This window comes from Felis catus, chromosome C2 (assembly GCF_018350175.1).
Source record: "Felis catus isolate Fca126 chromosome C2, F.catus_Fca126_mat1.0, whole genome shotgun sequence".
Taxonomy (NCBI): domain Eukaryota; kingdom Metazoa; phylum Chordata; class Mammalia; order Carnivora; family Felidae; genus Felis; species Felis catus.
The window spans coordinates 126,235,259-126,260,160 of NC_058376.1; the positions used below are offsets into that span (position 1 = coordinate 126,235,259).

The 24,902-nt window shown below is 37.7% G+C and overlaps 1 protein-coding gene across 3 annotated transcripts in view; it reads left to right on the forward strand.

Moving 5' to 3' along the window:
• Positions 1-24,902, forward strand: part of STAG1 (stromal antigen 1) — a 410,325-nt gene that overhangs the window by 110,606 nt on the left and 274,817 nt on the right. Inside the window, exons 2-3 of one of the 3 annotated variants that reach the window (XM_023260539.2) lie at positions 5,994-6,104; positions 16,493-16,595. In XM_023260539.2, coding sequence (XP_023116307.1) covers positions 6,076-6,104; positions 16,493-16,595 — 132 coding nt within the window. In that variant the 5' untranslated portion in view covers positions 5,994-6,075. Of the gene's footprint in view, positions 1-5,993; positions 6,105-16,492; positions 16,596-24,902 lie in introns of those variants that run through there. The other 2 variants (XM_019810669.2, XM_045036401.1) reach the window with 2 other exon arrangements.

Below are 24,902 nucleotides of genomic sequence, written 5' to 3' on the forward strand. Positions count from 1 at the left end.
AATCATACGGTATTTGTCTTTCTCTGAGTGACTTATGTCACTTAGCATTATACTCTCTAGGTCTATTCATGTTGTAGCAAATGGCAAGATTTCATTCCTTTTTATGGCTCAGTACTTGATTGTGCATATCACCTATACTTCATGCATTTATTTTCTGGTGGATACTTGGGCTACTTCCATAACTCAGCTGTTGTAAATAATGCCACAATAAATGTAGAAGTGCACATATCCTTTTGAAATAGCGTTCCCATATTCTTTGGATACATATGCATTAGTGGAATTTCTGGATCATGTGGTAGTTTCATTTTTTATTTTTTGTGGAACCTCCATACTGTTTTCTATAGTAGCTGCACCAGTTTGCATTCCCACCAACAGTGTATGAGGGTTTCTTTTTTTCCACATCTTCATCAACACTTGTTTCTTTGTGTTTTTGAGTTTAACCATTTTAGGAGGTGTGAAGTGATATCTCATTGTGGTTTTGAAATGCATTTCTCTGACAATGAGTGATGTTGAGCCATCATTTCATGTGTCTTTTGGCCCTCCTCATGTCTTCTTTGGAGAAATGTTTGTTCATCTATTCTGTCCATTTTTAATTGGATTATTTGGGACTTGGGGTGTTGAGTTGTCTAAGTTCTTTATATATCTTGGGTGCTAACCCTTTAACAGATATGTCACTTGAAAATATCCTCTCACATTCAATAAGAGGTCTTTTAGTCTGTCACTGTGCAGAAGCTTTTTATTTCAATATAGTCCCAATAAGTTTATTTTTGCTTTTATTTCCCTTGTTTCAGGTGACATATCTAGGAAAATGTTGTTACAGCTGGTATCAGAGAAATTACTGCCTATCTTTCTCTTCTAGGGTATTTTTAAATTTCAGGCCTCACATTTGGGTCCTTAATCTTTGAGTTTATTTTTGTGTATGGTATAAGAAAGTGGTCAAGTTTCATTCTTTTGCATGTAGCTGTCCAGTTTTCCCAAAAGTATAAACGATATCTTTATACATGTGTGTCCAACAACATAGTAGTTATATAGTTATTGTCTTAAAAGTTTGTCTTTTAAATCCCACAGGAAACAAAAATATAAGTTACAGGCAAAAAATATTTTCTTCTGTAAATATTTTTTTCTGCATTTTCTTCTGTAGTTACCTTTGCCAGTATTCTTTTTAAAAAAAAATTTTTTTTTTAACGTTTATTTATTTTTGGGACAGAGAGAGACAGAGCATGAACGGGGGAGGGGCAGAGAGAGAGAGAGACACAGAATCGGAAGCAGGCTCCAGGCTCTGAGCCATCAGCCCAGAGCCCGACGCGGGGCTCGAACTCACAAACCGCGAGATCGTGACCTGAGCCGAAGTCGGACGCTCAACCGACTGAGCCACCCAGGCACCCCATTAGTATTCTTTAATCTTTGTATGGCTTCAAGTTATTGTGAGTTTATTGTCTGTTAAGGACTTCTTTACCATTTCTTGTATGGTAGGTGAGTTCTAGCAACAAGTCTCCTCCATTTTTGTTTTTCTAGGAATGTCTTAAGTTTTTCCATTTTTGTGTGATAGTTTGTTGGATATAGAATTTTTGTTTGCGGGGCATCTGGGTGGCGCAGTTGAGCATCTGACTTTGGCTCATGTCACAATCTCGTGGTTTGTAAGTTCGAGCTCCACATCGGGCTTGCTGCTGTCAGTGAAGAGCCTGCTTTGGATCCTCTGTCCCCCTCTCTCTGCCCCTCATCAGCTGCTACTCCCTCAAAAATAAATAAACATTAAAACAAATTTTTTTTTGTATGGCAGTTTTTTCCCAACAATTTAGATATGCCATCCTACTGCCTTCTACCTTGCATAGTTTTTGATGAGAAGTTGGCTGTTATTCTTAATGAGGATTAGTTAGTTGAATGTTATGGGTCATTTCTGTTTTACTTCTTTCAGTGTTTTCTCATTGTCTTTGGCTTTCATTATTTGATTGTAATTTGTATCTGTGAATCTCTTTTGAGTTTGTCCTATCTAGAGTTGTTTGACCTTCTTGAATTTGTAGATTTCTGTTTGTATAAAAATTGGAAAGTTTTTCATCAGCACGTTTTCAGATAGTCTATATTCTTCTGATAGTTTGTCCTCTGAAAGTCTAAGCCTAAGTTTTGTTTTACTCAAAGATGATTTCTGTCAACCTCTTTTCCTATTAATGGGCCGTATTTTTTTTTCTTTGTATGCCTTTTGATTGTTGATGTTAAAAACTGGACATTTTCAGGGTCCCTGGGTGGAGCAGTTGGTTAAGTATCTGACTCTTGACCTCAGCTCAGGTCATGATCTCGTGTGTTCATGAGTTTGAGCCCCGTGTCGGGCTGTGCACTGATGGTGCGGAGCCTGCTTGGGATTCTGTGTCTTCTTCTCTTTGCCCCTTCCCTGCTTATGCATGGTCTTTCTTTCTTTCAAAAAAAAATTTTTTTTTTCAGTATCGTAATATGATAACTGTAGACACTAGATTCTCTCCTTTTCCCTGAGGTTTATTGCCTCTTGAGGGCTACAGCCATGTGTGTAGTGACTTCTCTAAAGTACTGTTTTCAATTACTGTACTCATTGTCATGTATGGTTAATGAAATTTTATAATATCCGTAGGCAGCAGTTAACTTACAGATATTTTGAGCCAATGGGAATCAAAAGGAAGAAAAGCAATCTTTTGGTCTTGGCTATTTATCTGTAGCTGAGGTATTCCTTCAAAGGTTAGCCACGTTGCTTACTGCTCTGCCTTAGTCTTCACTTTGTGCTTGCACAGAACCCAAAGATTAGCTAGAGTTGCAAGCCTGTGTCCTCTCATGTCTTCTGCAAATATGCTTCTGGCCCTGGGCATGTATGTAGCACTTTAGGTTTCTTGGTATATGTGATTAACTCTTTAAAGTCCTTGATCCCCAGAATATCTTCTTCCTTAGTAGCCTTCTTATTCTGAAGCTTTTCAGATTGTCTGCTCTTTGTCACATCCACTGTCTCTTGCCTCACCTGTTTGTAGTGTATGATTTCAGCTTATTTGGAAAGATGGTAGCCCAGAATCCCTTCAAAACACACAACCACAGTTTTTGAGAACAAGATCCATGTTCTTATTTTTGCTACCAGAAAGATGCACCAGGAAATTGGTCTGTCATCCCTATGGATACTGTTGATTGTGGGGGAGGGGAGTTGGTATAAAAACAAAATTCTACAGTGGTTTCTTTAAAGAAAACAAAAACGATTTTGAGAGAGAAAGCACACATGCATGAATTCTCAAGCAGGGGAGGGGCATAGAAAGAGGGAGAGAGAGAGAATTCCAAGCAGGCTTTCTGCTGTTAGCACAGATCCCGATGCAGGGCTTGGTCTAACGAACCATGAGATATGATCTGAGCTGATATCAAGAGTCAGACGCTTAGCTGACTGAGCCACTCAGATGCCTGCACAGTGCTTTTCCTTACCACATTTTAGCAGGCTCTTTGTTAGGTCCTCTTTTCTCTGTTATAATTTGTTTTAAATTTCAGATGTCTGTAAAATTTGATTTTGTCAGTTTCACAAACCTAAGACTTGCTTTACTGGAAGGGCTGGTTCATGGAGCTTTCTACTCCTTCATTTTCCATGAGATGAGTCTGTCTTTTCGATTTGCAAAGACTATCACTGAGTATATAAATCAAATGTTTATTTTTTTCTCTCAGCATTTCAAAGATGTCCTTCCACTGACTTTCAGCTTATATAGTTTTCAACAAAAAGTCTGATGAAATTCTTATCTTTGTGTTTCAGTGTGTGAGAAAACCTATTTCTTTGCTTCCTTTTTTCCTAAAGTTTATTTTTATTAGAGAGAGAGATAGGGAGTATGCAGGGGAGGGGCAGAGAGAGAGGGAGAAAGAATCTCAAGCAGGCTCTGCTCTGTAAGTGCAGAGCCTGACATGAGGCTTGAACTCACAAATCGTGAGATCATGACCTGAGCTGAAGTCGAGTCAGACGCTTAACTGAGTAAATCACCCAGGTGTCCCTTTAACTTCCTTTTTGTTTCCTTAACCTTTGGTTTTTAGCAGTATATATATTTCATAGTATTTATTCTAATTGGGAATTCCCTGATCCTGTATTTGTGTTTCAGTTTCTTACATTATTTTGAGAAAGTTCTCTTCTATTATTTCTTTTACCCTGTACTTTCTTTCTCTTGGAGTTCCAGTTTTATATACTTATGTGATTCCCTTGATACTGTGTCATGGTCTGTCTTGAATGCTCTGTTTTCTCCCACTTTCCCTGCCCTTTTTTTTTTCCCCTTAATAGACTTTATTTTTTAGAGAAGTTTTATGTTAACAGCAGAATTGAACAGATGGTAGAGAGATTTCTCTTATACCCTAGTTCTCACATGGATCAAGCCTCTCTGACTTTCAGGTTTTCACACCAGACTGGTACATCTGTTACAATCAATGAACCTACATTGACGTGTCATTATCATCCAAAGTTCATAGCTTACATTAGGTGCACTTTGGGTGTTATATATATTCTATGGGTTTTGATAAACGTATAAAAATTACATGCAGCCACCTTAATGGTGTCATACAAAATAGTTTCACTGCCCTAGAAGTCCTTTGTATCTGCCTATTTATTCCCTATGTACTTTTTACTTCTGGCAACCACTCATCATTTTATCATTTCCACAGTTTTGTCTTTTCCAGAATGCCATGTTGTTGGAATTATGCAGTATGTAAATCTTTCATATTGGCTTCTTTCACTTAGTAATAAGCATTTGAACGTTCTCCATGTCTTTTCAAGGCTTGCTAGCTCATTTCTTTTTAGTGCCAAATAATATTCCATTTTCTAACTGTACCACAGTTTGTTTATCCATTCACCTCCTGATGAACATCTTGGTTGCTTCCATGTTTGGACAACTTTAAATAAAGCTGCTATAAATATCTTTGTGTAAGCTTTTGTGTGGACATAAGTTTTTAATTTATTTGATAAATATCAATGACTGTGTTTGACAGTATTGATTGATATAGTCTAAATATTCTAGCATATTCATTTCACTTTAAAATAATTTTCTTTTTCAAAGGATTTAAATATATTTTTTCCCTAAGAGGAAATACGGATAACCACTGGGTACGTGAAAAGGTGCTGAATATCACTAATCATCAGAGTAATGCAAATCAAAACTGCAATGAAATATCACCTCACAGCTGTTAGGATATCTCTTATCAAAAAGACAGGAGGCTAATAGTGGTGAGGTGGAGGAAAGGGAACCTTTTATACTGCTAATGAGAATGTAAACTAACACAGTTTCTATGGGAAACAGTGTGGAGGTTCTGTGAATAATTAAAACTACCATATGATCTAACAGTCTTACTTCTGAGTGTATTTCTAAAGGAAATGGAATTATTATCCTGACGTATCTGTACTCAAATGTTCATAGCAACATTACAGTAGCCACTGTATGGAAAACCTGTTTGTTGATGAATGAATAAAGAAAACCTGGTACATTATTTGTGTATAGGAACAGTATTCAGTCTTAAAGGAAATCCTGTCATTTGTGACAACATGGGTGGACTTAGAGGCATTATGCTAAGTGAAAGAAGTGAGAGAAAGACAAATGTCACATGGCGTCACATATACAAGTTGATTTCATAGAAACAGAGAGTAGAAATGTCATTGCCAGGGGTTAGGGGGTGGGGGAGGTAGTAAGAGGTTGGTGAAGGGGTACAGCTTTCAGTTATAGATGAATATGGTCTGAAGTCTAATGTGTAACATTATCTTGTGTAATATGGTAATATATAGTTGATAACACTGAAGTGTATAATCAAAATTTGCTAAGAGAGTAGAATTTAAATATTTTTACACAAAAAAGGTCAGTATGTGAGGTGATAGATATGTTGATTAACTTGATGGGGGGGTAGAAGACCTTCACAATGTGTACGTATATCAAATCATCACATGTGGTTTAAATATCATACAATTTTATTTGTCAATTATGCCTCAATAAAATTGGAAATAAAATAATTGTCTTATTTTTTTTTTTAATTAACAGGATTGACTTTGAAGTTATTTAAAAAGTTTGAGTTGTACAGCACTTGATTCTTTGGCTACATTGTGGAAAGACGTCTTCAGCAATGATTACTTCAGAGTTACCAGTATTACAGTAAGTATTATATTTTCCTCTATTTAAAAAAAAATACATGACACTTTTGTACATGAAATACTTCTGTCATCACATCAAATAGGTTCTCTCATAGTTGAGCAATATGTCTGAAGTCAAACAGCAGTTAGACTGTACAATTACCATATCCATCCAGGGCTCTTACTATTGTTATAGGAGTATTTTTGTGGTATTGAGCAAAGAAGAGGTTACTCTTCTTCTCAGGGGTCAGCACACTATGATCCATGGACCAAATTTGGCATGCTGCCTACTTTTACAAATAAAGTGTTACTGGTACGGAACCATGCTCATTCCTTTACACATTGTTTGACAGCTTTAGTGCTACAAGTTGTGATAGAGAATGAATTGCCTGCAAAGTGTAAATATTTTGTTGGACCATTTACAATAGTTTATAAACTCCTATCCTATATCCTACGGTTTCTCCAACACATACCCTCCCACCTCTCCCCACCTTATTTTCCCTGAGATTCAGATCATTGGACCATTCTGGCTGCCAGAAGTAATATTAAGGATATACCAAGTTGGCATTTCTGATGGCATCTCATTAGATTTGTTGGAGTTGTAGGACAGATCTAGAATTGGGTCTTATTTTGTTTTCTTTGGGAAATATGATCAATGTTGTAGCAGATACTTTTCCTTTTAGAGGTTTCATCAAGATACAAATTAGGAGTCTGCATACTGTGATCCCGTATGAGAACAGTGGTTTAGATACAATGAAAGTGATCAACAGTTTGTTTATTTATAATTTTTAATGCCCCTGTTCATTTATATACCTCTTTCCCCAAGAGATTGTAGGCACCTTTTAATTGGTTTCCTGGCCTTGTGTTTTTCCTCCAGGTATCTAAGACAAAAAAGGCTGTCTAGATTTTTTTACTGCTTGGAAAGCCATCAATACCTATCCTCCTTCTTTCTCCCAAATATAGGAGATTAAATTTAAGCCCTTTCTAATTACTTAACTCCTGTGTCTTTATTACTCCCTAACTTAAATGTATTACCAAGTTTGGAGGTCCTCACATAGTATTTTCTTTCTTCTTTAAAATCTTTGTCCTGCCTGCAGTGCGTACTCACGTGTGCTGTTACCTGGCCAGCCCACTAATCCTGTAAGTCTTAGCTGATGTATTATGCCACCAGAAAAGCTTTTTTTCCCCCTCAAAGTTGGGGTAGGTTTCCTTTTGTGCTCCTGTAATGTTCTTTGCTTTTTCTTCCAGCACCATACTTAACCTAATGTTTTATAACTCTTGTTGTTTCTGCCTGAACTGCACCTTTTCATCTTGTTAATTTTTTTTTTTTTGAGAGAGAGAGAGAGAGAGAGAGAGAGAGAGAGAGAGAGAGAGCAAGCGAGCGTGGGTGGGGAAGGGGCAGAGCGAGAGGGAGAAAGAGAATCCTAGGCAGGTTTCATGCCTAGCACAGAGCCCAGTGTGGAGCTTAATCTCAAGACCATGAGATCATGACTTGAGCCAGAATCAAGAGTCAAACACTTAAATGACTGAGCCACCCAGGTGCCCCCACTTTTTTATCTCATACCATTGTATATTAGGCAGGCCCTTAGTAAGTATCTCTGATTAAATATGGCACAGAGATTGTATTTCAATAACTGTTGTATTTAAAGAGAAATTGTATTGACACAGTGGTATTTAACATTGTTTTTTGTGTGTAACTGATTTTTTTTCGTAGAAATGAAAACCTGTATTATGATTATGGGTAGTGGATAGTGGTGATCTGTGAGGTGGGTGAATGAACTTTGCTTTCAGTCTGTCAGTGGGAGACTCTTGGTCGAGTTGAGGTCTGAAAAACATTTATTGAGGCCATAAAGTTTTCTGAGGATTTTGACATATTTTAGCAACATATATAATCTTGTTTAATCCAGCCAGCCAGCAGTGTCATGTTTGCTTTGTAAGTGAAAGGAAATATGTCTCTTAGTATTTGTAAACTTGAGTTTCTATCATTTGTAAAGTGAAGACAGTTTATTAGAAACTGATCTCTACAGTCTCCTCAGAAACAAACAAAAATATTTTGATCTGGCAATTCTTAATGTTTATTTCAAGAATGATTTTTCTGGGGCATCTAGGTGGCTCAGTCAGTTAAGCATCTGACTCTTGACTTCAGCTTGGGTCATGATCTCACAGTTTGTGAGATTGAGCCCCCATATTGGGCTCCATACTCACAGCATGGAGCCTACTTGACATCCTCTCTCTCCCTCTCTCTCTCTGCCCCTCCCCTGCTCATTGTCACTTTCTCTCAGAATAAATAACATTTAGAATGATTTTTAATGTAGACATGAGAAAGGTAATTCCAGTGAATGACCTTGTTATTTCTTGTTTCACTTAGATATTATTATCACTGATAAATTTGTGACCTTAGTGCTATTTACTATTAAGCATTGTCAAATATTATCAGTTACCATATATTTTTATATTCTACTACATAATACAGTTCTTGGAAGTATGTTAAGTTCTGGAGGAGAAAGCATATAGTAGAGATTCAGTCCATACTGTCATGAAGCTTGTATAATAAATATATGTTAATGAAATAATCGCAGATATATAGAGCTGCTATTATGGGTGCTAGGAAGTTAAATTAGAGAATTTTGTGAGAATTTTACCACATGCCTTCATTTAGTGTTCTTTTCTCTGGAAAAGACAGTTGAGCTTAACTCTGAACTGAAGGAACACTGTGGGGGAAGAAGAAGGAATAATGGTGTTAATTCCAGACTGAAGGAATATGGTATGTACAGAGACCTTGAGTTAGGAGGAATCATGGTATATTTGATAAAGTGAAATAAAACTGTACTTTTTCTTTTTTCAGGGTTGGTGATAGAGAGTGGCATGAGATTAAGGCTTAGGAGCAGAGTGGGGCTGTATCGTACAGGGACTTGCTTAAATGATGGCAAGAATTTTGAGTTTTTCTTCTTAGGAGCAGTAGGAAGTCACTGTCGGATTTTAAGCATGGAAGAGATGCATGGGAGAGATTCAGAAAATCACCCTTCATGCAGTATAGTGATTATTTGGGAAGGGCAAGAATACAAGCAAGGACACCTATTAGGAGGATATTGTAGTATGCAGGCCAGATATGTTGATAACTTGAACTGAAGTGATTACAGTGCAAATAGAGATAGACAGAATTTAGAGAGTTTTAGGGGATAAAAATTCATTCTTAGAAGATTTCATCTGATTTTTTCTTTCTTTTAATTTATGTCTATAAATGCGAACATTAGAGATTGGCAGGGTTTTTGTAGGCATAAAAGCCTACAAAAGTTAGTAGTTTTGTAGGCATAAAAGACTACAAAAGTTAGTCAAAGTTTGAGTTTGCCTACCCTTGATCAAGTATTCTTTGTCTATCCTAGAGAGAAATTTGTTGCTGTGTAATAAGAGGTAGTGTACAAAGACAGTTGTTTTAGTTCTGTAATACTGTAAAGCTAGAGACAATCTAAGTGCTCATTGACAGGGAAGTAATTAAATAAATTTCACATATATTATGGGATACTATTCAGAAATTCTGTGTATTTGTATGAAGATTCCTGTTAATTAAAAAATTTAAGGGGCACCTGGGTGGCTCAGTCAGTTGAGTGTTGGATTGCTGATTACAGCTCAGGTCATGATCCCGGAGTCTTGGGATTGAGCCCTGTGTCAGACCCCACAAACATAGAGCCTGCTTAAGATTCTCTCTCTCTCGCTCTTACTGTCTCTCTCTTTCTCCCTGTGCCCTCTTCTCCACTGTGCATGCATGTTCTCTCTCAAATATAAAAAAAAAAAAAAATTAGGTCTTGATCTAAACCATCAGTAATGTTAGTCTGCACATTGAGATTCAGAGTTAGGGTGTGGTGATGTGAAACTCTTATATTCTCTCTATTGCTTGAAATTAAAAAATATGTATCATATATCCTAATAAACATGCATACACATGTGTATACTAATTGGAATGTAGTAGTTATTTGTTGGTAATAGTCATCACCTTTTAAACTCACTGCAGTTGTCAGAATTAGAAAATAAGTTGTACCTTACTCTTCTATGAGTAACGTGTAGTGCTCAAGGATAAATTATTTTCACTAATGAGTCACATATTCTATGGTGGAACAAACCTGTTCCTGTAGTTGCTTAGTGATTGCAAGCGTCAAAAGCACTAGTAGATTCTATCCACACAAGATAAATAGAAAACATAATATTTGCATTCTAGTGTCCTGACATGGAGATAGAGAATTCAGGTTTACCTTGAGATCTAAGTGGACTGTGGTGCTTACTAGGTGTATGACTATGGACAAGATTATCATGTTTTCAGATCTTTCATTTATTTCTGTAATTGATACAGTTGTGTTTTCTTACAAGGTTTTTGTGCATGTTTATTCTAGATCATGTATAGAAACAAGCACACAGTACATATATGTAAACATAAACTATTTGGTGCATATTGAGGAAAAAGCAGTATGACTTACTGTTTTTTTTTTTTTTTTAATTTATTTATTTTGAGAGAGAGAGAGAGAGAGAGAGAGAGCCAGAACCTGTGCACATGTGACTGGGAGAGGGACAGAGATAAAGGGACAGAGACAGAATCTCAAGCAGGATCTATGCTATCATCGCAGACCAATATGGGGCTCGATACCATGAATCAGGACATTTTGACCTGAGCCTAAAGCAAGAGTTGGATGCTCAACTCATTGAACCACTCAAGTATCCCTGATTTATTACTCTTTAGTAGAGATGAGTAAGATCAGCTAGATCAGGAATCAACTACTGCTAATTGTGCAGACACCTGCCTTTATGAATACTAAAGATTTTATTTTCAGAAAGAGAGCATGAGCAGGGGAGAGGGGTGGTGGGGGTGGAGAGAGAGAGAGAGAGAGAGAGAGAGAGAGAGAGAGAGAGAGAGAGAGAAAGAGAAAGAGAATGAGAAAGAGAATGTATCTTAAGTAGGTTCCATTCTCAGCACAGAGCCTGATGTGGGACTCAATCTCACAACCCTGGGATCATGACCTGAGCTGAAATCAAGAGTCGGATGCTTAACTGACTGAGTCACCCAGGTGCCCCTATTTATAATTTTATGTTTATTTTTAAAAAGTTTTTCAAAAACTTCCAGTATAATTAACATACATTGTTATATTAGTTTCAGGTGTAAAATATAATATTCACTGCTTTTGTGAATCCTTTGACTGACTTTTATAGACCTTATTTTTACTGCTTCCTACATTTCTTACTCTTGCTTACTCTTGCTTTAGGGTATTTCCTTTCCATTCAGAGAGTTTCTGGAAAACTCTTTAGTTCTCCTTTTATTTTGAATGATGGCCTTCCTGGATAGAATAATTCTTGGTTGCAGGTCTTTTTCTTTCGGCGTTCTTAATATATTTTGCCACTCCCTTCGGTCTTGCAGAGTTTCTACTGAAAAATCAGCAGATAACCTTATGGGGTTTTCCTTTTATGTAACTGTTTTCTTTTGCTGCTTTTATAATTTTCTCTTCATCACTAGTTTTTACCATTTTAATTACTAGGTGTCTTGGTATGCACCTCTTTGGGTTTGTTTTGTTGGAGGCTCTCTGTGCCTCTTGGATGTGGATTTCTGTTTCCTTCCCCAGATTCAGGAAATTTTCAGGTATTATTTCTTCAAATAAATGTTATGCCCCCTTTTTTCTCTCTTCTTTTTCTTTTTTTTTTTTTTTTTAATTTTTTTTTTCAACGTTTATTTATTTTTGGGACAGAGAGAGACAGAGCATGAACGGGGGAAGGGCAGAGAGAGAGGGAGACACAGAATCGGAAACAGGCTCCAGGCTCCTAGCCATCAGCCCAGAGCCTGACGCGGGGCTCGAACTCACGGACCGCGAGATCGTGACCTGGCTGAAGTCGGACGCTCAACCGACTGCGCTACCCAGGCGCCCCTTCTCTCTTCTTTTTCTGAGATCCCTAATGCAAATGTTATTATGCTCAATGATGTCACTAAGTTCAAGTCTCTTTTCATGTATTATTACTATTATTATTTTTTGTCCTGTTCAGCTTCATTCCTTTTCATTACTCTGTCCTCCAGGTCGCTGATCCGTTCTTCTCCTTCTTCTAGTCTATTTATTCCCTTAGTATATTCTTAATTCCAGTTATTGAGTTCTTCGTTTCTGATTGGTTCTTTTTCATATTTTCTATCTCCTTGTTAAAGCTCTCTCTGAGGTCTGCTAGTCTTTTCTAAAGTCCAGTGAGTATCTTTATGACTAGTACTTTAAATTCTTTCTCAGGCATATTTTTTCTGTTTGTTTAGATCTCTTGCTGTGATTTTGTCTTTTTTTTTTTTTTTTTTTTTTTTTTTTTGAGACACATTCCTCTTTTCTCTCACCTTTTCTAATGGTTCATGTCTGTTTCTGTGTTTTAGGAAAGGCAGCTACATCTCCTGTTGAAAGTAGTGGCCTTATGAAGAAGAGGTCCTGTAGTGCCGTACAGTGCCGTGTTCCCTGTTCACCTGAATCTTTCCTTTCAGTGGTGTCTCGTTTGTGTGTTGTATTGCCTTACTTTTGTGGCTGAGCTGTATTTGCCTGCAGTTTGGTCATCTGTAGTGGCTCTCCTTGTCTTTTTATGTGCAGGTTTTGGTTTCTCTGTCATTAGTGGGCCTGTCTGGGGTGGCCTTGGGATTGAGTTGGGTCAGACTGGGCATTTGCCAGAGCTGTAGTGACAGTGAACTGCAGGGCACTCTACCTTTGCTGTTCCCTGAGAAGCTTTCATCAGTGGGCAAGGCCTGCAGTCAGACCAGCTGTCTACCCCTGCTCACTGCCAGGGCCTGAGTCATACTGGTGTGGGTCATTTTCTTCCCCTTTGCCCAGGGCAGGAGTCACTTTGAGGTGTTTCTGTCCCTATTGGGGTTGCTTGCACACTGCTATGCTTGTGATACTGCTTTGGATAGACTCCTGTGGAGGCTGGGTTGGAGGGGGTGGGTCCACAAGAGATCTTAGACTTGAAGGTGCTGTTAGTAAGCTAGAAGGAGAGTGTGTTTGCACTGGTTATGCAAGTGTCTATGTATCTAGGCTGAGTGATGGTGAGGGAAATGGTGTCTGCCAGCAGTTTTGTTCTTGGAGAAATCTCCCAAAGATCCATACCTCTCCAGCAAATGCTTTGAGATTAGTAAACAAATCTCCCTCTCATACACCCAAGTCATTTTCAACCTACTGTTTCTGTGTTATATCTCCACACGGCTGTTTGATGCTTTTTTTTTTTTTAAAGGGTGGGGACCTAGTATCTTATTGCCCTCTAGCCTTCCCAGTGCCAGCCTGATGATTTTTAAAGTTCCTGGTATTAATCCCTGGTGATTGTAAGAACTTACAAAGTTGAGCCTCTCGGATTTTCAAAGCCAGACGTTATGTTGATTAGTCTTACTAATGCAGGTCCCCTGTTCTGGGTGCCTGATGTGCCTAGTGTGGTGTCCAATATCCTCTCTGTGCCTATAGCATCCCTTCCTTCCATGGACATTCCTGTGGGTCCATTTGGCTCCCAGTTAGTTCTTTTCCCTTCTTACCTTTTTGGATATGGCCTCTTCTCTACATTTACCTATGGAGAGTCTGTTTTGACAGTCTTCAGGTAGTTTTCTGGGTTATATATGCTGATGTGGGTATTATTTGCATGTATCTAGAGGTTGAGGTGAGCTCTTCCTACTCCTCCATCTTTCCCAGAAGTCTCAGTTCTTTTTTCTGTGCACAGTTTTAAATACCAGGTCATCTTTGAAGATTTGCAGGTAGGGAGGTATCACGATACAAGAATGTTACTGGCATTATGTGTAGAATGTCCTGGACGAGGGAGATAGAAATAGATAAGTTGAGATTAATTCAGGGAGTGGTGATTATGGTAATAATCATGGAAAGAATTTGGAGAATTATTATATGGAAGGTAACATGATTGCCCTTGTTAGCTGATGGCACAAGAGGAAGATTGATACGATTCTAAGAATATAAGACAGGATAGTAGTGACCATAATAAGTTTGCATACAACTTAAAGTACACTCCTGCATTAATTAAATCAGTTTGTTAATTGTATTGCCATGAGCAGAGAGCTAGAGATAAGTTAGTGTTGGACTTAATTTTGTATGTGGTATTTGGTGAATTTGATAGGCATTCAAAGAAGCTGTTAACATGTGAAGTTAAAAATCTTCAATTGTAGATGATCAGGCCCATTGATAATATATTGAAGTTATTTGCATAGAAGCTATACATCAAGTGGATGAGATCTTCCAGAGAACGTGGTATGAAGGGAGGAGTGGTAGACATTACAGACTTGAGCTTTAACGAATCAATACAAAAAGGAAATGGAACTGAGAGCATTTGTTGAAGCAGATGAAGAAATAATAGGTTGTGTGTTGGACTCACTATTTGCTGTGTTCCCTTCATTGTGTTTGCAGTTTTATAGATCTTTTATACTGTTAGTAGTATAGGGGCGCCTGGGTGGCGCAGTCGGTTAAGCGTCCGACTTCAGCCAGGTCACGATCTCGCGGTCCATGAGTTCGAGCTCCACGTCAGGCTCTGGGCTGATGGCTCAGAGCCTGGAGCCTGCTTCCGATTCTGTGTCTCCCTCTCTCTCTGCCCCTCCCCCGTTCATGCTCTGTCTCTCTCTGTCCCCAAAATAAATAAACGTTGAAAAAAAAATTTATACTGTTAGTAGTATAAATTCTAGCAAAGAAGTTGTTAATACTATTGCAGTGGTATGCTGGAGCCATCTTGTATTGTCCTGGAGAGCTGAAAAGTAAATTTCCAGGAATTTTGTGACCCTACTAAAATAACAATGTCTTTATAAAAAGTTAAATTATATAAACTTAAAACTAAATAAATCATATTAAAAATAAAAGTAAAAGTAATAAATCCTCAAAACTCATCACTTCCTGATTATTTTATGTTACCGCTTTCTACGCTCTGGAAGTTTTTATTTACACCTATTGTATCTATGTGTGTATTTGTTGTTTTTTTTTTTTTTTATTTAAAAATTTTTTTTTTCAACGTTTATTTATTTTTGGGACAGAGAGAGACAGAGCATGAACGGGGGAGGGGCAGAGAGAGAGGGAGACACAGAATCGGAAACAGGCTCCAGGCTCTGAGCCATCAGCCCAGAGCCCGACGCGGGGCTCGAACTCACGGACCGCGAGATCGTGACCTGGCTGAAGTCGGACGCTTAACCGACTGCGCCACCCAGGCGCCCCTCTATGTGTGTATTTGTATACACCTATTTTATTTAGTGTGTACTACTGCTGTTTATTCTCAACTCTGTTGATATCACTTTGGCAGTTTGAAATTGGCTGTGGTAATATTTACATTATGAAAATCAGCAAACACTACACATCAGGGCTCAATTTATTGTTCTTTCATTTGTCTATAAACTTTATTAAGTTATGGAGATACTGTTAATAATGCAGATTAAATGGAAAGGTGTATCAGTTTATATCCATTACAATATGATAGAAAAAATAATTGAGGAAGTATCCTTCCACTATTTGAGAACTGTTGCCTGATTCAGTAAAGACATTGTCCACAACATTGACCAGTGAGTGAAGTTCTAACAAATGTCTTTGTCATATCACCTGTATCCTATTCATTAAGTGAACAAAGATATCGGTGATTGTTCATATCGGGATCCTGTTTGTTCATCAGTTACAATCAAAGGTTAGCTATAGATACATCTGTGACAAAATTATTGTTTTATGTGAATCAATTAGTTGTATGGGATTTATAATATTATCTGGGGTGCTTGGGTGGCTCAGTTGGTTGGGCATCCGATTCTTGATCTTGCTCAGGTCATGATGTCACAGTTTGTGAGTTCGAGCCACATGTTGAGCTTTGTGCTGACAGTGCGGAGCTTGCTTAGAATTCTGTCTCTTCTCTCTGCCCCTACCCCATTGGAGCTCTCTCTCCCTCTCTCTCAAAATAAATAAATAAACTTAAAAAAACCAAAAGAATATTGTGTATTTTATTGTCAGTAAATTCGTTTTATAGAACCATTATTTCAGTAAAATTTCTAATCGTTAACGTGCATAATTTTTTTGAGGAGCCATTTGTTAAACTTTTACTAGCACGCTACTGACTATTCATGATTTTATAAAATAAAATTCCTCCCAAGACTTCTTTTTTCTATTGAATAATTCATCTTTCATAACTGAATTTTCATTTATATTTTGTATAGCAGCTGCCATTTCCACAATGATTTCCTCCTCTTTGTTTCCCTATCGATATGGGGATTCATGTCACTCAATATTATGTGATATTGGCAGGAAGGGTAATATTTTCCTTTTCCTAAAGATTTTTTCTGCAAACGGAAGAAAAACCCTTCTTATCAGCTGTATACCAGGAAGTAAGGAAAGTAGTGGAATAGAACTGCATTGTATATATGAATTAATTTTGTTCACTAAAATAATATATCACATTTTCTAGGGATTCAACTAATGAAACTACTGCCCATTCTGATGCTGGCAGCGAACTTGAAGAAACTGAGATCAAAGGAAAAAGAAAAAGGGGTCGTCCTGGTCGGCCTCCAGTATGTATTATGCTTGCCTTTGTTCTTGTAATGGTTACTGAGTAAAGGAGCTTGATATAAGCTTTCTGTTAATTCTAGTTCTGTTAATACATCTTTTAAAATTTCAGCAGCATATTAGAGATTCTTGAAAACTTTGCTTCATGAATTGGTTTGACAATGATCTGAAAAAGGAATTTGATTTAGTATCATTTCTGCTCTCCATGCTTCTCTTGTAAATAAATTGTGATCCATGTGAAGACGTGAAGAAGATGATTAGATTAACATGAAATGAGATGTAGTTAGTTATGACTTTCCTGCTTTTTAGATGCAACTCTGATTTGTTGTGAGCTCCTAAGTGTGCATTTTGGTAGTATTAGTTCGAGATTTGGACCCAGTCTCAGAATATATTCTTACTGATACATGACTGAGAAGTTAAGAAGAACTCTGGGTGTCCTTACTTTGTGGGGGTATCTTTATGTATTGTGAGTACACTGGTTATTATTTAATTTAAGGTAGCATAAGGTCTCAGAGATCGTAGTATCATTCACTGTGTCAGGGGTTAAGGTTTGTACTATTTCGCACTCAATTTTACAGTCTGATTCGGTCTTCACAATTTTTTTTCTATTCATGAAAGTTTTTGTTATGGAAAATTTCACTCTCCTTTTGTGAGAGGCATACTACAATGAACTCTCCATATAACTATTACCCAGCTACGACAGCTATCAAGTCATGGCTAATCATGTTTCATCTCTCCATCCCTTATTTCCTTCCCATGTTATTTTCAAGGTCATGCAGACCTCATTGCATCTGTGAATATTTCAGAATATATCTCTAAAAGATAGGAGCTTCCTTTTTCTTTAAAAATTTTTTTATTGAAGTATAGTTGACATAGAATGTTTTTGGGTTTCTGGTGTACCACATAGTGATTTGACAGTTCTATACATGATTCAGTGCTTACTACAATAAATGTAATTACTACCTGTCACTATACAGTGTACCTACAGCATTATTGACTGTATTCCCTATGCTGTATTTTCTATTATTGTGATTAGTTTATAACTGGAAGTTTGTACCTCTTAATCCCCTTTACCTATTTTGCTCACACACACCCCTTCCCCACCCTGCCAATCTTTCCCCTCTGGCAACCATTACTTTTATTTTCTGTATTTATGAGTCTCTTTCTGTCTTCTTTGTTTTGTTTTTTAGATTCCACATGTATGTGAAATCATAGGGTATTTGTCTTTCTCCATCTGATTTATTTTAGTTAGCATACTACCCTGTAGATCAATCCATGTGGGATGGATGTTTATTCATTTGCTATACAGATAGAAAGATTTCAGTTTTTGTTATGGCTGAGTAATATTCCTGTGTGTGTGTGTGTCTCACCTTTATTCATCTTTCGATGGGCAATTGAGGTTTTTTTTTTTCCTAAATCTTAGGTATTAAAAAAAATTTTTTTTAATGTTTATTTATTTTTGAGACAGAGCATGAACGGGGGAGGGTCAGAGAGAGAGGGAGACACAGAATCTGAAACAGGCTCCAGGCTCTGAGCTGTCAGCACAGAGCCCGATGCGGGGCTTGAACTCACGGACCGCGAGATCATGACCTGAGCCGAAGTCGGACGCTTAACCGACTGAGCCACCCAGGCGCCCCTAAATCTTAGCTATTATAAATAATGCTGCAATAAACATTGGGATGCATATATCTTTTTGAATTAGTGTTTTCATTTTCTTTGGGTAACTACCTAGTAGTGGAATTACCAGTAGTGGAATGTCATTTCGCATTTCTATTTTTGTTTAAGTTTTTTTATGTTTATTCATTTTTGAAAGACAGAGGGAGACAGAGGACAAGTGAGGGGTGAGGGGTGGAGAGAGAGGAGGGACACAGAATCTGAAGCAGGCTCCAGGCTTTGAGCTGTCAGCACAGAGCCCAACGCAGGGCTCGAACTCATAAACTGCAAGATCATGACCTGAGCCGAAGTCGGAAGCTCAACTGACTAAGCCACCCAGGCGCCCCGGCATTGCTATTCTTTTTTTTTTTAATAAATTTGTTTTAATGTGTATTTATTTTTGAGAGAGAGAGAAAGAGTGCAAGCAGGGGAGGGGTAGAGAGAGAGGGAGACACAGAATCTAAAGCAGCCTCCAGGCTCTGAGCTGTCAGCACAGAGCCTGATGCAGGGCTCGAACTCAAACTGTGAGATCATGACCTGAGCTGAAGTCGGACACTTAACCAACTGAGCCACCCAAGTGCCCCTATTTTTAATTTTTTTGAAGAACTCCCATACTGGTTTTCATAGTGGCTGTACCAAAAACATTCCCACTAACAGTGCATGAAAATTCCCTTTTTCCGCATCCTTACTAGCACTTATTATTTCTTGGTTTTTCTTTTTGTTTTGTTTTGTTCTGTTTGTTTGTTTTTAATATTAGATATACTGACTGGTGTGATGTGATACCTTATTGTGGTTTTGATTTGCATTGTCTTAATTATTAATGTTCAGCATCTTTTTTTTTTTTAAGTGTTTATTTATATTTGAGAGAGAGACAGAATGCGAGTTGGGGAGGAGCAGAGAGGGAAACTCAGAAACCGAAACAGGCTCCAGGCTCTGAACTGTCAGTACAGAGCCTGACACGGGGCTCAAACCCATGGACCCAGGAGATCATGACCAGAGTGAAATTGGATGCTTAACTGACTGACCCACCCAGGCACGCCTATGTTTAGCATCTTTTCGTGTGTCTGTTGGTCATCTGTATGTCTTCTTAGGAAAAATGTTTATTTAGGTCTCTGCCCGGGGCATGATTAATTTTTTTTTATTAAATGATAAGTATCATTATCATATCTCAAGATAACAATATTATATTAGCAGCACCAAATAATCAGTTTAAAGTTTATAATCATTTCATAAATATTATCATTTTTACTTATTTTTTTCTTTTTTAATGTTTATTTATTTTTGAAAGAGAGAACAGGAGACAGGCAGAGAGAAGAAGAGAGAGAGTATCTCAAGCAGGCTTCACAGTCAGCACAGAGCCCCATGCAGGGCTCAAACTCACAGAATGTGAGGTCTTGACCTGAGCCAAAACCAAGAGTCAGATGCTTAGCTGACTGAGCCACCCCGGCACCCCAATTTTTAAAGTACAGTTTGTTGGTTTGAATCATGATGCAGATAAGATCCACTTGTTGCAATTGATGATTATGTCAACCAATTATTGTATATATGTCCTTGTGACTTAAGACTTTTTTTTTTATGTTATTGCTGTTCTGTCTGTGTTTGCCTTAGTTTTTAATTTGCTTCAGTGAAACTCCATAACCTTTAATTTTTGAGCAAAGTCTTAAATTAAAAGAAAGGATGAAGGGATAACTTCTACCATTTTTCTCTATACTTGCTTTTGTCCTCCACCTTTATTTAGAGGGAAAAAATTGTGGAGGAAAAGACATACATTAAAATCACTCTTTATAATACTTCTTAATTCTGTTAGAATATTTGGTAGAATATTCCTTACAAAAGCATTTTGGGAAAAATGAGTTTTACACTTAGAAGCTGGAGACTATTCTAGTTCCCCTTACTACCACTATATGATTTTTCTGAGGCTGTGGCAAGTTACATTGTTTTCACTAGGATTTGTGGGTTATAGGTGCAAATGGGAAATAAGACTAAATGTGATTGAAGGTAGGAGAATAAACTGTCTATATGGTTGCTTACTTGAATTTGTTCTCCTCCAATTGAAATTCTTTACTTCATAAGATTGTGCTTTAGTGCTGCCTTCTTCAAGAAAACCTTTTTTTTTTCTAAAAGAATTTCTCACCCCTTCAGCAGGCTATTGTGTTATTCTTTAGAACCTCTCTAATTTTGATATGTCAGTAACTGCATTCCTGTAATATTTTTGCTTTCCTTGTTGAAAAGGAGTATGCACATCCTAATTTAGCTGTTTTATGGGTAGAAGTATGATTTTTTACTAAAATTACTACCCCATAATCTAATAGGTAAATAGTATACGTTCATCCCATATTTATAAAATTGAAAAGGATTTTACCAGGGTAGGATGGTACATTCTAGAGACTTGTGTTAGACTTTCGTCCATATTTTCACACTTATTGATTCACATGGGCATCTATACTCCCACCTACCTCAACCACATTTCTTAATGTTTGAAACAACGCAGCTTGCTGAATTTCTACTCTGGCTTTGCACTAAGCTGATGCTGTTTATGTCATTTAACTGTAACATCAGTACTATGAAACTGTGTTATAAGTGATCTACAATGTAGAAAACAAAAATAAGAAGTGGTAGTTTGCCCAAGGTCACACATAGCATATAAATGGCAAAGCTAAGTTTTGAACTCACATCTTAAACTTCTGAAAGTCCTTATCTCAAGAATGCCAGGGGCACCTGGGTGACTTAGTTGAGTGTTGAACTCTTGATTTCAGCTTAGGTCTTAATCACAGTTTGTGAGATCAAGCCCAGTGTTGGGCTCTATGCTGACAGCATGGAGCCTGCTTGGGATTACACTCCCCCTCCTTCCCCCCCCCAGCTGCCAGCTTGTTTGTGTGCGCGCTTTCCCTCCCTCTCCCTCCCTCTCCCTCCCTCCCTCCCTCCCTCCCTCCCTCTTTCCCTCTCCCCCTCCAATAAACTTTTTTTTATTTTTTTTTATTTTTTATATATGAAATTTATTGTCAAATTGGTTTCCATACAACACCCAGTGCTCATCCCAAAAGGTGCCCTCCTCATTACCCATCACCCACCCTCTCCTCCCTCCCACCCCTCATCAACCCTCAGTTTGTTCTCAGTTTATAACAGTCTCTTATGCTTTGGCTCTCTCCCACTCTAACCTCTTTTTTTTTTTTCCTTCCCCTCCCCCATGGGTTCCTGTTAAGTTTCTCAGGATCCACATAAGAGTGAAACCATATGGTATCTGTCTTTCTCTGTATGGCTTATTTCACTTAGCATCACACTCTCCAGTTCCATCCACATTGCTACAAAAGGCCATATTTCATTTTTTCTCATTGCCACGTAGTATTCCATTGTGTATATAAACCACAATTTCTTTATCCATTCATCCGTTGATGGACATTTAGGCTCTTTCCATAATTTGGCTATTGTTGAGAGTGCTGCTATGAACATTGGGGTACAAGTGGCCCTATGCATCAGTACTCCTGTATCCCTTGGATAAATTCCTAGCAGTGCTATTGCTGGGTCATAGGGTAGGTCTATTTTTAATTTTCTGAGGAACCTCCACACTGCTTTCCAGAGCGGCTGCACCAATTTGCATTCCCACCAACAGTGCAAGAGGGTTCCCGTTTCTCCACATCCTTGCCAGCATCTATAGTCTCCTGATTTGTTCATTTTGGCCACTCTGACTGGCGTGAGGTGATACCTGAGTGTGGTTTTGATTTGTATTTCCCTGATGAGGAGCGACGCTGAACATCTTTTCATGTGCCTGTTGGCCATCCAGATGTCTTCTTTAGAGAAGTGTCTAGTCATGTTTTCTGCCTATTTCTTCACTGGGTTATTTGTTTTTCGGGTGTGGAGTTTGGTGAGCTCTTTATAGATTTTGGATACTAGCCCTTTGTCCGATATGTCATTTACAGATATCTTTTCCCATTCCATTGGTTGCCTTTTAGTTTTGTTGGTTGTTTCCTTTGCTGTGCAGAAGCTTTTTATCTTCATAAGGTCCCAGTAATTCAGTTTTGCTTTTAATTCCCTTGCCTTTGGGGATGTGTCGAGTAAGAGATTGCTACGGCTGAGGTCAGAGAGGTCTTTTTCTGCTTTCTCCTCTAAGGTTTTGATGGTTTCCTGTCTCACATTCAGGTCCTTTATCCATTTTGAGTTTATTTTTGTGAATGGTGTGAGAAAGTGGTCTAGTTTCAACCTTCTGCATGTTGCTGTCCAGTTCTCCCAGCACCATTTGTTAAAGAGACTGTCTTTTTTCCATTGGATGTTCTTTCCTGCTTTGTCAAAGATGAGTTGGCCATACGTTTGTGGGTCTAGTTCTGGGGTTTCTATTCTATTCCATTGGTCTATGTGTCTGTTTTTGTGCCATCCAATAAACATTTTTTAAAAAAAAGAATGCTGAACTACCAAGCTGTTAATTTATATTGAGAGATCTGATTGTCAGTATGATCAGATTTGACACATTTGCTCCGGTACCTGTTACGAAGATTGCTTAAACATTTTCAGTCAGCTGGCTCCACTTTTGACAATTTAGAGTTTCAATTGATACATGCTTTGTTTAGCCGTTTTAATACTGTTCATATTTGAGAAGACTTCATGATCTCTGGTTTTGTTTACTCAGCCATATGAAAACAAATAGTATAAGGACTTTCTGTTATAGGTAGTATTGTTTTCATTTCCAAATTCTTAGGGGGCATCTCATTATTGGTATTTCTTTTTGGTATACTATTATTTCAGAGACTTTTGTTTATTATTAAACAACTACTCTTATTTTGTAGTTGTCCTGATTGATGTTTGTTATTGTAGCTCTCTACCCAAATGATTAACAATCTCTAGCAAACATTGTGTCATGTTTATACTAACCTTATGATTGTATTAACAAATGCTAGACATTATTTGGTCTACACACACTACTCCCTTGGTGATCACATCCAATCTCATGACTTTAAGTACCATGTCTAAGTTTATGTCTCTCAGATTTATGTCTCCAGGCTGGACTTAGACTCCAGAGTTATCCACATGTTTGTTGATCATCTTCATTTAGATATTTAGTGGGGCTCATCTCTTCTGTGAAACTTCCTCTGGTTATTTATCTGTTACTAGAAATTATCTGTCTCTTAATAGAACCCTTCTATCACTTAAACCACATTTTTGTGAAAAATATTTTTTTACATACTATATTTTACTATATTATTTTACAGTTATTTGTGTTTCTGGTTTTCTTTTAATTATATGTCATTATCTTCCCTCTTATTTTTATTAGGGGCAATCTTTCTGAACTTCTTTATATTATTATCTGGGTTTGTCATGGGAAAAATCACTCTGGGGATAATGAGGATAAAATAGATAGACCTTGGATAAAATCAAATGGATTTTTTATGTTCTTACTCCCTACCTCCTTTATAACCAATGGTAAAGGTTTCCTGGTGTGAGAATTGTGGTTTATTTCCCGTATTTATGGAGCTTAGTTCATACTACTTATATACTATATATGTATAATAATGTACATGTGTGTAACTCACACAAACATTTCTACACATATACAAGCTTACTTGTAATAGAATGTTATTTGTAATTGTAAAAGATCCAGAAGAAAGAAATGTTGATTGTCAGCGGGTTAATAGCTAAAAAAAATTTATGTACATCTGTGCAATGGAACACTGCAGCTTTTGAAAAGGAATTAAGATATTCTCTAGGACAGGAGCACCTAGGTGGCTCAGTCGATTAAGTGTCTGACTCTTGATTTCAGCTCAGGTCATGAGCTCATGGTTCGTGGGATTAAGCCCCACATGAGGCTCTGTACTGACAGCATGGAGCCTGCTTGGGATTCCTTCCCTCCCTCCCTCCCTCCCTCTCTCTCTCTGCCCTTCATCCCCTCCCCCAAAATGAAAAACGTATGAAAAAAATATTTTCTAGGACATACTGTAGATTAAAAAATTGTGAAATTAGAATGATGCAGAGCTGTGCATAAATAACTTAAAATATAATAGGTCTTTGGAAATACATATATGCATTTGGGTTTTTTTCCAATTTTTTTTTTCTGGTGAAATACACCAGAAATGCCAATTTAACCATTTTAACATGTACCCTCAGTTGTATTAAATACGTTCATAATATTGTACAGTCATCACCACCACCTCCAGAACTTTCTTCATTTTTTAAAACTGTAACTCTAATAAAATAAATAAGACATAGGGATGCAATGTATAGCATAGGAAATAGTAGTATTGTAAGAACTTTGTATAGTGACAGGTGATAGCTAGATTTATTGTAATGATTACTTTAAAAAAATTTTGTTAAATGTTTAATTTTGAGAGAGGGAGAGACAGCACGTGAGCAGGGGAGGGGCAGAGAGAGAGGGAGACACAGAATCTTAAGCAGGCTCCAGGCTCTGATCTGTCAGCACAGAGCCTGACATGGGGCTCGAACTCACAAACTGCTAGATCATGACCTGAGCCAAAGTTGGATGCTTAACTGACTGAGCCACCCAGATGCCCCTTACTTTTTTTTTTTTTTAAGGTTTATTTATTTTTGAGAAAGAGACAGAGTCAGCTGGGGAGGGGCAGAGAGGGAGGGAGACACAAAATCCAAAGCAGGTTCCAGGTTCTGAGCTGTCAGCACAAAGCTTGATGTCGGGCTTGAACCCAGGATTGATAAGC